Source organism: Lampris incognitus, chromosome 14 (assembly GCF_029633865.1).
Source record: "Lampris incognitus isolate fLamInc1 chromosome 14, fLamInc1.hap2, whole genome shotgun sequence".
In the NCBI taxonomy this organism is placed as follows: Eukaryota; Metazoa; Chordata; class Actinopteri; order Lampriformes; family Lampridae; genus Lampris; species Lampris incognitus.
Window position 1 is genome coordinate 1,541,144 of NC_079224.1, and position 12,597 is coordinate 1,553,740.

The window sequence follows — 12,597 nt, forward strand, 5'->3', positions numbered from 1 at the left end:
CAAATCAGGGGTACTTCTACCAGGGCTCACCTATCTCGACACAGCAAGGGGTGTCATCCCAATAGTCGAAAAGCTCCCTGTCTTTTTGAGGGAACGCTGGATCAGTCAAGGATCTAAGTATAAGGAAGACAATCATGTTCCCTTCCCACCATTTAGCTTTTTTGTGGACTTCGTATGCTCGCAGGCTAAAGCTAGAAACGACCCCAGTTTTGCATTAAGTCTTTCTACTACTGCAAACTATGCTCAGAGAGAAAGTGCATCGAAATGGGCCAGCAAAACAGCTGTGTCAGTTAGGAAAACAGAGGTCACAGCCTCTGCTACAGGCTCACAAAATAGCAAGGCTTCAGTCAGGGATGAGCCAAACAAGCAATGCCCGTTACATAAAAAACCACATCCGCTGTCAAAAGGCCGTGGTTTCTGATGGAAACACATCGATGAAAGGAAAACATACTTAAAAGAGAACTCTATCTGCTTTCGCTGTTGTGACAGCACCAAACACATAGCAAAAGATTGCCAGGCAATGCTTCAATGTAAAGAATGTGAAAGCAACAAACACATTTCAGCAATGCATCCTGGTCCGGCCCCTTGGTCAGTTAGTAAGCAGACCGAACAGACATCTGAGGATGAGCATAGTGGGGAGGGTGAAGAAGCTGCATCCCCTGTAGTCACTTCCATTTGCACTGAAATATGTGGTGGAGACACTAAACCCAGATCTTGTTCTAAAATCTGCTTAGTCAAAGTATACCATGCCGATCGTCCGAACAAATCCCGCAGAGTTTATGCAGTGATTGATGACCAAAGCAACCGGTCCCTGGTGAAATCGGAATTCTTTGATCTCCTAGACATTAAAGGTAATGCATCCCCTTACACCCTGAAAACTTTTTACAGTTGAGACAGCAGGGAGGAAGGCTAGCAATGTTGTTATACAATCACTCGATGGGGAAACCAAAGTTGTCCTCCCTACGCTGTTAGAATGCAACAACTTACCTGATGACAGATCAGAGATACCAACACCTGAGTTTGCTCACTATTTCCCTCACCTCGGCCCTGTAGCTGATAAGATCCCTCCTCTTGACACCAGCGCTCCTATCGTCCTCCTGCTGGTAGAGACATTTTGAGCTTGCATAAGGTACGTGAACAGCTAAATGGGCCGCACAACGCTCCTTTTGCCCAATGCCTTGACCTTGGCTGGGTCATAGTTGGGGAGCTGTGTTTAGATGGTGCACACAAGACTGAGAGAGTCAACGTCTACGAAACACATGTCCTTCAAAATGGACGCTCTTCCTTTCTTAAGCCGTGCACCAACATTATCCACGTCAAGGAGAGACTTGATACTCCAGCCAAGCAAAGCCCTCTAACTCATCCTCACACTCAGGAGGTTTTTCCAGAGCCAAAACTGGATGATCTAGGTGAACATGTTTTCCAGAAAACGCCTGATGATGACAAACCAGCCCTGTCAGTAGATGATAACAACTTTCTCAGAATCATGGAAAACGAAGTGTACTTGGACAATGAAAACCATTGGGTAGCACCGCTGCCTTTTCGTTCACCTCGCAAGCCTCTTCCAAATAATAGACAACAGGCATCCCAGCAGCTTAACTCTCTCCAACGCTCGTTTAGAAGGAGACCTGAAATGAAAGGCCATTTCTTTGACTTTATGCAGAAGGTCATTGACAACCACCAGGCAGAGCCAGCTCATTCCCTGCAGCCAGAGCAAGACTGTTGGTACTTACCTACCTTTGGTGTTTACCACCCCCAGAAACCAGGTAGAATAAGAGTGGTTTTCGATTCCAGCGTTAAATATAAGGGAATGTCCTTGAACAACATGCTTCTCAGCGGACCCAACCTCAACAGCACTCTTGTGGGAGTCCTACTGAGGTTCAGAAGAGAACAGATTGCCATCACCGCCGATGTAGAACAGATTTTCTATGGCTTTAAAGTCAGGGAGGACCATCACAATTTCCTCTATTTCCTGTGGCACCGAGACAATGATCCAGAGATCAAAAGCTACTTGCAAGACCAGGGGTGCACATGGACATTTAATGCTCCCCATTCCTCGCACATGGGAGGTGCATGGAAAAGATTGATAGGTGTGGCCAGACGCACCCTGGATGCTCTGCTGGTGAAGGATGGAGCTATTAGACTCACCCATGAAGGCCTAACTACCTTAATGGCCGAAGTTATGGCCATCATGAACTCCAGACCTCTGGTTCCGATCTCATATGATGCAGACATACCCGAAAGGCTCTCTCCTGCCGCTCTTCTAACACAGAAGGTGAAAGGAACACCCACTCCTCCAGGAGACTTTGAATTGGATCACTTGTGCAAAGTACAGTGGCGCCAGGTCCAGAGATTAGCAGACTCCTTCTGGAAAAGGTGGAAACAGGAGTACTTGGCAACTCTTCAGTTGCGCAAAAAGTGGACCAAGGAAATGCCTAACCTACAAGAGGGTGATGTTATTCTGATGAAGGACATTCACTCCAAACGTAACGAGTGGCCCCTTGGACTTATAGTTAAGTCCTTTCCCCGCTCTGATAGTAAGGTCCGTAAGGTCTCAGTGAAGACTGTTAGCCAAGGGATAGTAAAAGAGTACCTTAGGCCGATCAGTGATGTGGTTTTACTCATACGAAAAGAAAAGGTGTAAAAGGTATTTAGATACCAAGTGGGGAGTGTGCTGACTCCTGTCATTTCTGTTATTAGTATTTTGAAACTATAGTGCCACCTACTGGCGGAAGGGTTATTGCTCCTGCAAGGAAGTGATGCTGTGCCAGCCCATGTTGTCATAACGGCATTTCCTGTCAGTATGAGTTCGCCTGAAAACAGAAAACTAACGTTAATGGATGTGCTCTACAGTTGTTTTTGTGTCCCGTAGAGTAGATCTATCAGTAAGTATGGTGCTATTTCGTGTTTAAGTTAGAAATGAATGTGTGTTATGGGAAAAGTTAAGTCATGGGTTTCTATGAGTGTTTAACGTTACGTCGGTTGTTGTGTGTGTGTGTGTGTCTGTGTGTTAGCTATATACCTTTAGCCTAGCCTCGTGCATGGTAGCCTGACGTTACTTGCTGATAGCTGTGCATCACATTCATTGTTCTGTTTGGTGTGCTCTGTAGTTTACCTACCATATACTTACCCAACATTATTTGAAACTGGAAGGGAGTTCTCTATTAATAGAGCTATAGTTTGTTGTTACATAGGAAAAGTTTGTTATGTTGAAATTTGGATTGTACTTACCTTTGTGAATGTTGATCCTGGTGAGGGTACCTGTAAAAGAAACATGTTAATTGAGGTCAGATTTGTTTAATATTCTTATTTTAATGTGTTCACATTGTGCTTTGTGTGTTTCAGTTTTACAAAAATTGCAACGAGTGATTAAACTACTCCAGTGGAAAGCTTTGTCCCTCGTTCGTGTTGGCTATCTGTCTAGGCACTGCACAGAACTCATGGACAGAGCCAGTTCTACACCTTAGTCATTGACTCTGTTCTGTGCATATCCATCACGGTCTGGTTCAGAGCAGCAACAAAATGGGATAGGAACAGACTGCAGCAAAGAGTAAGGACAGCAGAAAAAAAATCATTGGTGCTCCCCTGCGGGAGTCCCTGTAGGACTTGCACACCTCTAGAGTCCGGAAACAGGCAGGCAGAATCAGCACAGCACTAAAACCACCAGATAGAACCGTTATTTGCCCACAGGCCACCTTTCTCATGAACACTTAACAGCATGGTGCAATAATGGTAAGTTATTATGCAAATATGACACTTTATCAACAGCTCCCTCTGGTTAAGATGTCTCACCTACATATCTATGATGTGCACTACCTCTTTTGAAACCAGGTGTGCAGTACACATGTACAATTTTAAATATACATATGTTTGTATACTAGCTACAAATGATTACTGTTGGTGTTATAATTATAACAACTATATATTAAAATATGTAATTATATAATAGATAAATACATAGTATATAATTGTATATAAGATATTATATATAAGCATAATAAGTTGTAAGGGTTTAATATCAGTACATAATCTAGCCATCCATCCATTATCCAAACTGCTTATCCTACTCTAAGCAATATAATATATAAGCATAAGTTATTCAACCATAAGAAAACTCTGTATAGTAGTGACAGACATATTGTGCATCCATACTTACCTCTAATATCCTATTTATTATTCCATTTATTTCTTGTTTTTACTTTTTGTTTTATTTTTTGTGAGTAATATATGCAAGTACTAGAAGCTGCTGTAAACCAGAGTCAAATTCCTCATATACATCAGCACACTTGGCCTATAAAGTTGATTAAACACTTGCTGGTACCCTTCTGTCACAAATCACTCCTGACACTCTTCTCCACCCACTCCACCCTGTCTGCACTCTCTTCTTCATCTCTCTTCTGCACCCCCCGTTACTTTGGACAGTTGTCCCCAAGTATTTAAACTCATCCACCTTCGTCATCTCTACTCCTTGCATCCTCACCATTCCACTGTCCTCCCTCTCATTCACGCATAGGTATTCCATCTTGCTCTTACTGACTTTAACTCTTCTTCTCTCCAGTGCATACCTCCACCTCTCCAGGCTCTCCTCAACCTGCACCCTACTCTCGCTACAGATCACAATGTCATCCGCAAACATCATAGTCCACGGAGACTCTTGCCTGATCTCGCTCAGAGCCGATTCTTGATGTAATCCCACATCCACCTTGAACCCATCTGTCATCCCAACCGCACACCTCACCACTGTCACACTTCCCTCATACATATCCTGCACCACTCCTACATACTTCTCTGCAACTCCCGACTTCCTCATACAATACCACACCTCCTCTCTTGGCACCCTGTCATATGCTTTCTCTAAATCCACAAAGACACAATGTAAATCCTTCTGGCCTTCTCTATACTTCTCAATCAACACTCTCAAAGCAAACATCACATCTATGGTGCTCTTTTGTGGCATGAAACCATACTGCTGCTCGCTAATCATCACCTCTCCTCTTCTCTTAACCTAGCTTCTGTTACTCTTTCCCATATCTTCATGCTGTGGCTGATCAACGTTATACCTCTGTAGTTGCTACAGTTCTGCACATCACCCTTATTCTTCAAAATTGGTACCAGTAGGCTTCTTCTCCACTCCTCAGGCATCCTCTCAAGATTGTGTTAAACTAGTTAAAAACTCCACTGCCATGTCTCCTAAAGATATCCATGCCTCCACAGGTAAGACATCTGAGCTCATCACTGTTTTTGCATTGAGACACCAAAATTAATCTACAAGGCACTGTCTAGGCGACAGAGTTCTGAGATCACTGACATGTCTAGGCGACAGACTTCTGAGATCCTGGATCGATGCAGGTGTACTTGTGCCCGTCCCATATTAGTCCAATATTTAGCTCAGTCTTTGTTTACCAAACATTTAATATTTTAACAGGGTAGTATCAAAAAAATTCCACTGTATACCTCAAAAATTTCTAAATAGTTGGATGGATGAAAAAAACTTTGTGCCCCAGGTTTTCATTTTCTTTTCACTTTAAACTCTGAATTTTATATTGGATTTTGAAGACGGCATGTTTCGTTGAATGGACTGAATTAAACATGCAAATTTAGCAGTACTGTCGTAGTTGTCTGTATGTGAAGATGGGTCTCAGTATGATTGTTCGTATGACTGGCTTGTCAGAATTTACTGGTGTTTGTAAGGTTTATAAAAGAGAAGTTTCAAATATTTTAAGAGAATGATAAATATGAAGCACAAAGTAACAAGTTGCACCTGAAAGAAGGTACAACTGGTCAAAATTATTAATACAAAATTAACACAACCTGAAGCTACCATGTGGATGATGAAAGAAATAGGTCTGTCATAGTTTTAACAGCATACTGTACATATACATACAAATGACAGATACAATCAAATACAAATACAATCAGACGTAAATGTCTTAGCCTTGGTTTTATGGATAAGCATTAGTTTCCAGAATTTCCTTTCATTCACATGATACAATTAAAGGGTTACTTCAGGTTTTCAAGAAGCTTTTAAAATAATGTTTTTCATGAACCAAGCATCTTTTCAGTCCATCAAAAATTACTTGCACCAGTGTGACGGACACATTAGAAGCCAACATCAGTAGCATTGTTTTTCTGTTTTTTCAAAAATACTATTGCAAGATGCAATTACTTTGAAAAATCATATTTGAGGTGTCTTGGGGTAACAAGTGTCAGTGAGAGTAAAGCAGACTATGAGATGTGCAGCTGGTGAGGTGTACATGCTGTATCAGTGTACAAAACTGTAAGATCACCGACACAAGTAGTAACTTCCATAAGATCTCCACAGTAGAGCAACTGTTCTTCTGAACTGAAAGGATCCACCTAAGACTGGTCTGGTTTAGGACACCCCCTCCAGCTATGAGCAGGCAAAGCAAACTGTGAGAAGAGCCCTGGTCAGAGTCAGGGCCACCTGAAGGCATCACATTTCCCAGCAGGCCTCAGGGGGCCGGTGGATCACTTCAGAGGAACTGGATGAAGTACGCAGGGAGAATGATGTCTTGTGACATTACAATCCTGACATGGAAGATAAGTTGATGGAAAAATGAACGTATAGTGATGAGACAGTTTAGCAGAGACACACTTTAAAATGTCCTGTGTTTTTCCTTTGCACTGGTACAGTTTACAAATGCCAAGAGCTGCTGTGATCTAGAAACCACTTATATGGAGTAAAACCATTCTCGCTTTATGGTCAGTCACATTCTTCACAAGCTGGGCTGTCCCTTTAAGCACTTATTTATAAGTTATAAGTACTTATTTGTAAGTTATAAGTACTTTTTTGTAAGTTATAAGCTCTTATTTGGCAGCAGAAACACAGCAGACTAGCATACATACAGGTATGCCCGACTTTACAGACACGGAGTCCCAACCAGTAGAGTGTGGAAAACACACTGTGATGATTATGCACATGTAAAAATAAATATGACTGTGACTTTGTTTTCCTATTCTCTGTCCAAAGGAAGCTGTCAAAGTTTGTTTTTCCAGTTAAGTCTTTTGTTGTCGTTTAAATTTTTGTATTTGTCATCAAACTCCAACATGTCGTTGAGAAGCAAGCTCAGCAGTGTACATAACACATCACAGTTATCATAAATACTACTCATTTTATGACTAAAACTAGGACAAATATAATATGCCTAATTGAAAATTAGAATATTAGAATAAACTGACACTGAAATAGGGTAAACCTGAATTGTTTGTGGTCATTTCCATACTGGAGAAAGAAACTAAGTGACATAAATTAATTCCCCTTTTATTCCCCCACCCACAGTCTCACATCCATGCTTTCTAGAAGGTTTCTTAAGGGTACCAGTCAATCCATCGTCTGAAGGCTTTGTTAACCTTTCACACTGGCCATTCCAAGTAACATTAATATGAACCATCCAATTATCAACATGGGCACAGTTCACCACAACCCACCGCTCTGCCAATAACAACACTGCGGTGCCAAGATGTCCTTTGTTGCTTACGTGAAACCACTCTCCATATTCACAAGGAGCACGAGTGGTCACTATTCACCGCTACTTCCTAAGTCTAGATAATTATTTCACAATGTCATGGTGTCCATCGTCCAGAAAGCTTTCAGATAAACCATTCCTTCTTGCTTTCATCGATGGTCTCTGTGAAAGCGGGGTCGTTGACGATGATGGCTGCATCAGCGCAGTCTGCCGACTCAGCCCCCTTAGCCTCGTTGGTGTGGTAGGAGCCCTTGTGACGAAACATGTGTCGAATCATGAAGACCAGAACGCACAGGATAGTGAAGATCACCACGGCTATGATGCCTGGGAAAAAAGCAAACCAAGGGCCTAATTCGTAAGCATGGACTCTGGTTCGATCCTCAACTTAATCGTCAGCACCCTGACAATTTATGCATATACCACAAATGTTATCCATAAACTATCTGTATATTTAAATATATTTCTGCATATACCACAAATATCAGCCATTAAATATCTTTATATTTAAATAAATATGATGAGATATAATACAATATAAAGATTTATATAAAGACTTTATAAATAATACAATATAAAGATTTATATTTAAATCCAAAAAAACTTTATATTTAAATATATTTCTGCATATACCACAAATATCATCCATAAAATATCTTTATATTTAAATATATTTCTGCATATACCGCAAATATCAGCAATAAAATGTCTTCATATTTAAATAAACAAAGATATATAATACAACATAAAGATTTATATAAAGATTATATATATATAGAAGATTGTATATATAATATAATATAAACATTTATATTTAAATCCATAAAATATCTTTATATTTAAATATATTTCGGCATATACCACATATAATTCCATAACATATCCATAAAATATCATAAAATATATCCATGAAATAAGAACAACATCTTAAATGTATATAGCTCAAAAACTAAAACATAAAACCAACATGCCTCATGCCTTCAGCATCTATAAAATACGGGAAAGAAAACGTGAAAATTCCCATAGTTAAGGCACTCAAAAGATACCATTTGGCAAGCTCCAGTGTAAATTGGTGCATTACACTGAACTACTTGTACATGAAAGATAAAAAAGGTGGCATAATGATAGAATTGGGAAATAATGGCGGAAGTATTTCAGTCAATTATGTCTGGATAATGAATGCAATTTGGGTGAGCATAGTAACCCAAAAAAAAAGCTGAATTTATATTTTTTAAAGTAAACATATCCTGGTCCCAAATATTAATGTAAAATACTTATAATGGTGGCTTTGAAACTTTACCGTCATTTTTCAATGGACTGCCAAAATTGCTAAAAATAAATCCAAAGAGATCTCCATAAAATTATATTTTCATTAATTCTTATACATTAACTTTGCTTCCATGAACACCCCCCTCATTCCATTGCTTCTCATAGGTAATCCTATTAGCAATCACAGTAATTCTAAGAGAAGAAAACATTAAATAGATTAACTGTAAAATGACACTGAAACAGATGAGCAACTTTTTAAATGTAAAGGCAATCATGACATTTCATCATATTCATGCAAGAAAGATAATATATATAATAACAACAACAACAACAATAATAATAATTTCATCATATTCATACAAGTAAAGATAACATTATATCTAATAACAACAACAACAATAATAATAATAAAATATTTGGTTATATTTCTGGGCTAGTTGTAACAGGACATGTTTTGCGGTTTAAGTCCTCTGCAAAATTTAAAGGTAGTTTTAAGGCTAAGACATGCAGGTAGGGTAAACACGTCCTTCCTTGTTAAAATCTAATTAAAATTAGTTTTCTTAAAGAATATATTTAATGACTTTTTTACTTTCCAGCTCCCTCAGTTTTAGACCTGTAATAGCGTCCAGTTAACACTAGAAGATATGCCCTTGTTGTCACAGTGTCAGAGAAAAGGGCATCTCTTGCTTATGCTGAATGTGGCCTCAGGGCTGGAATGTGCATGTGGTATTTGCTACTCTGTGTTGGGCAATGTACTTAACAAGGCAGGAGCTGTGTACTGATGTAAATGTTAAGCTGAATCTTTGCAGAACATCACTCCCATGTTCCCGCCTTCAGCCAGACGAGGAGCCAGTGTTTCACCATAACGGGATGATGAAGTGGATTCCTAACCAAACTGTGCTTACTTTATGGTGTTAGGCATAGCAGAAGAGCCTTGGATGAGGTAAACCCATCTCATTAGATTTTTTTTAAGTTGGTTTTTCCCCTCTTTTTCTCCCCAATTGTACTTGGCCAATTACCCCACTCCTCCGAGCCATCCCGGTCTCTGCTCCACCCCCTCTGCTGATTAGGGGAGGGTTGCAGACTACCACATGGCTCCTCCCATACATGTGGAGTCACCAGCCGCTTCTTTTCACCTGTCAGTGAGGAGTTTCACCAGGGGTGCGTGGGAGGATCACACTATTCCCCCTCCCCCCTGAACAGGCGCCCCGACCAACCAAAGGAGGCGCTAGTGCAGCTATCAGGACACATACCCACATTCGGCTTCCGACCTGCAGACACGGCCAATTGTGTCTGTAGGGCGCCCGAACAAGCCGGAGGCAACACGAGGATTCGAACCGGCGATCCCCGTGTTGGTAGGCAACGGAATAGACTGCTGCACTACCTGGGCGCCCCTATTAGATGAATTTTAATGCAGCTAAGCAATCTTTATAAACTGTGAACTCCCGTGTGCCACGCCCCATCTTGATAGTTAAGTTATCTTTTGTTTCTCCCAGTGTTCTTTGTCTTGTACTTCCTGTTTTATTTTGATACTCACCTCCTGTCTCGTTTCAGGTCCTTTACTTCCTGCCCTCATGAGTCTCCCTCCTGTGTGATTACCTGTCCTGCCCTAATGTGTTGCACCTGTGTGTCATTGTCTCCCCTCCTCCAGGGTATATAGTCTTAGTGTTCCCTTCCTTCTGTGCCAGTTCGTCTTGTTCGTTGTGACAGCGTTCCAGCATTTTTCCCCTTGTGTGAGTTTCTAGAGCCCTATAGTTTCCTGACCTGTTTTTGCCTTTTTGACCTTGTCTTTTGCCTGCCCATTTAGACACTGCTGCTTTGCTATCTGATCACCTGTGTACCTACCTCATTTTTATTAAAAGGACTGATTTTTGTGAACTGAGACTGAGTCTGTGTTTTGAGTCCAAGCCTGTGGTTCAGTACTGACACTGTGATTGGAAACTTGACATAACTATAATAGCAACATTACCAGTGACCTTCAGTAATGCTTGATGAGAGGGTAGCGGGCAGGATGCAGGTACAACTGCTTAGACAACAGTCAGTAATGCTTGATGAGAGGGTAGCGGGCAGGGTGCATGTACAACTGCTTAGACAACAGTCAGTAGTGCTTGATGAGAGGGTAGTGGGCAGGGTGCATGTACAACTGCTTAGACAACAGGCAGTAGTGCTTGATGAGAGGGTAGCGGGCAGGGTGCATGTACAACGAATTAGACAACAGTCAGTCGTGCTTGATGAGAGGGTAGCGGGCAGGGTGCAGGTACAACTGCTTAGACAACAGTCAGTAGTGCTTGATGAGAGGGTAGCGGGCAGGGTGCATGTACAACTGCTTAGACAACAGTCAGTAGTGCTTGATGAGAGGGTAGCGGGCAGGGTGCATGTACAACTGCTTAGACAACAGGCAGTAGTGCTTGATGAGAGGGTAGCGGGCAGGGTGCATGTACAACGAATTAGACAACAGTCAGTCGTGCTTGATGAGAGGGTAGCGGGCAGGGTGCATGTACAACTGCTTAGACAACAGGCAGTAGTGCTTGATGAGAGGGTAGCGGGCAGGGTGCATGTACAACGAATTAGACAACAGTCAGTCGTGCTTGATGAGAGGGTAGCGGGCAGGGTGCATGTACAACGAATTAGACAACAGTCAGTCGTGCTTGATGAGAGGGTAGCGGGCAGGGTGCATGTACAACTGCTTAGACAACAGTCAGTAGTGCTTGATGAGAGGGTAGCGGGCAGGGTGCATGTACAACTGCTTAGACAACAGGCAGTAGTGCTTGATGAGAGGGTAGCGGGCAGGGTGCATGTACAACGAATTAGACAACAGTCAGTCGTGCTTGATGAGAGGGTAGCGGGCAGGGTGCATGTACAACTAATTAGACAACAGTCAGTCGTGCTTGATGAGAGGGTAGCGGGCAGGGTGCATGTACAACTAATTAGACACAGTTTGATTTTCAAACATAACAGAACACGGTGGAAACACGGAGATCAACATCAAATCTGGTGTATCTTTAGCAGAGAAAAGGACACAAATCTGTTAAAATGCTTCAGACAGGTACACAATCAAGAATTTGCTATGTGGCTGTGTTATTATGTGTTATGTGTTATTATGATGTGTTATGATGTATTATTAGTCAGTTACACTAGCAGCAGTAGGCTCTTATGCTTTGTTTGGCTGTGGGTTTCCAGCAGTGACAGCATCTGGAAGACAGCTGGATGCTGGAACCTGGTAAGAGCAAAACCAGTGCCCATTCCTCACCGACGAGTGGCACAGGTGCTCATCCAGGCTCTGGTCATCTCCTGGCTGGACTACGGCAACTCCCTCCTTGCTGGCGCCCCGGCGTCGGCCATCAGACCTCTGGAGCTTGTTCAGAAAGCTGCAGCTCGTCTGGTGTTCAACCACCCTAAGTTCTCCCACACAACTCCCCTTCTCATGTCCCTACACTGGCTCCCAGTAGCTGCTCGCATCCAGTTTAAGACTCTGGTGCTAGCCTACAGGGCATTGAAAGGAACAGCTCCTTCCTATCTCCAGGCCATGGTCAAGCCCTACACCCCCGCCCGACCACTTCGCTCTGCTGCCTCGGGACGCCTGGTTGCCCCATCGCTCAGAGGCCCCTGCTGCCGATCGACCCGGTCCTGGCTCGGTTCTGTCCTGGCCCCACATTGGTGGAATGAACTCCCCAGTGATGTCAGGACAGCAGAGTCGCTGCCCATCTTTCGCCGCAGGTTGAGAACTCACCTCTTTAAGAACTACTACCCTGTTACTTGTTCTTAGCACTTATTGTGTTCACTCATTAAAAAAAAACTCTTTCTTGCACTTTTACTTTAGCACTGGTTTTGCTCTTAGATGCTT

At 42.1% G+C, this 12,597-nt stretch overlaps 1 protein-coding gene and 1 long non-coding RNA gene across 2 annotated transcripts in view; one reads left to right on the forward strand and one right to left on the reverse strand.

Annotated features, from left to right (window-relative positions):
* The first annotated feature begins 5,137 nt into the window (after positions 1-5,137).
* On the forward strand, positions 5,138-10,322 carry LOC130124302 (uncharacterized). The gene is made up of 3 exons (XR_008811365.1): positions 5,138-5,214; positions 9,563-9,696; positions 10,308-10,322. It is a non-coding gene; the product is annotated as an uncharacterized LOC130124302 (long non-coding RNA).
* Positions 7,331-12,597, reverse strand: part of cntnap2b (contactin associated protein 2b) — a 296,355-nt gene continuing 291,088 nt past the window's right edge. Inside the window, exon 25 of the mRNA XM_056293762.1 lies at positions 7,331-7,811. Within this exon, the coding sequence (XP_056149737.1) occupies positions 7,612-7,811 (200 nt within the window). The 3' untranslated portion in view covers positions 7,331-7,611. The remainder of the gene's footprint in view (positions 7,812-12,597) is intronic.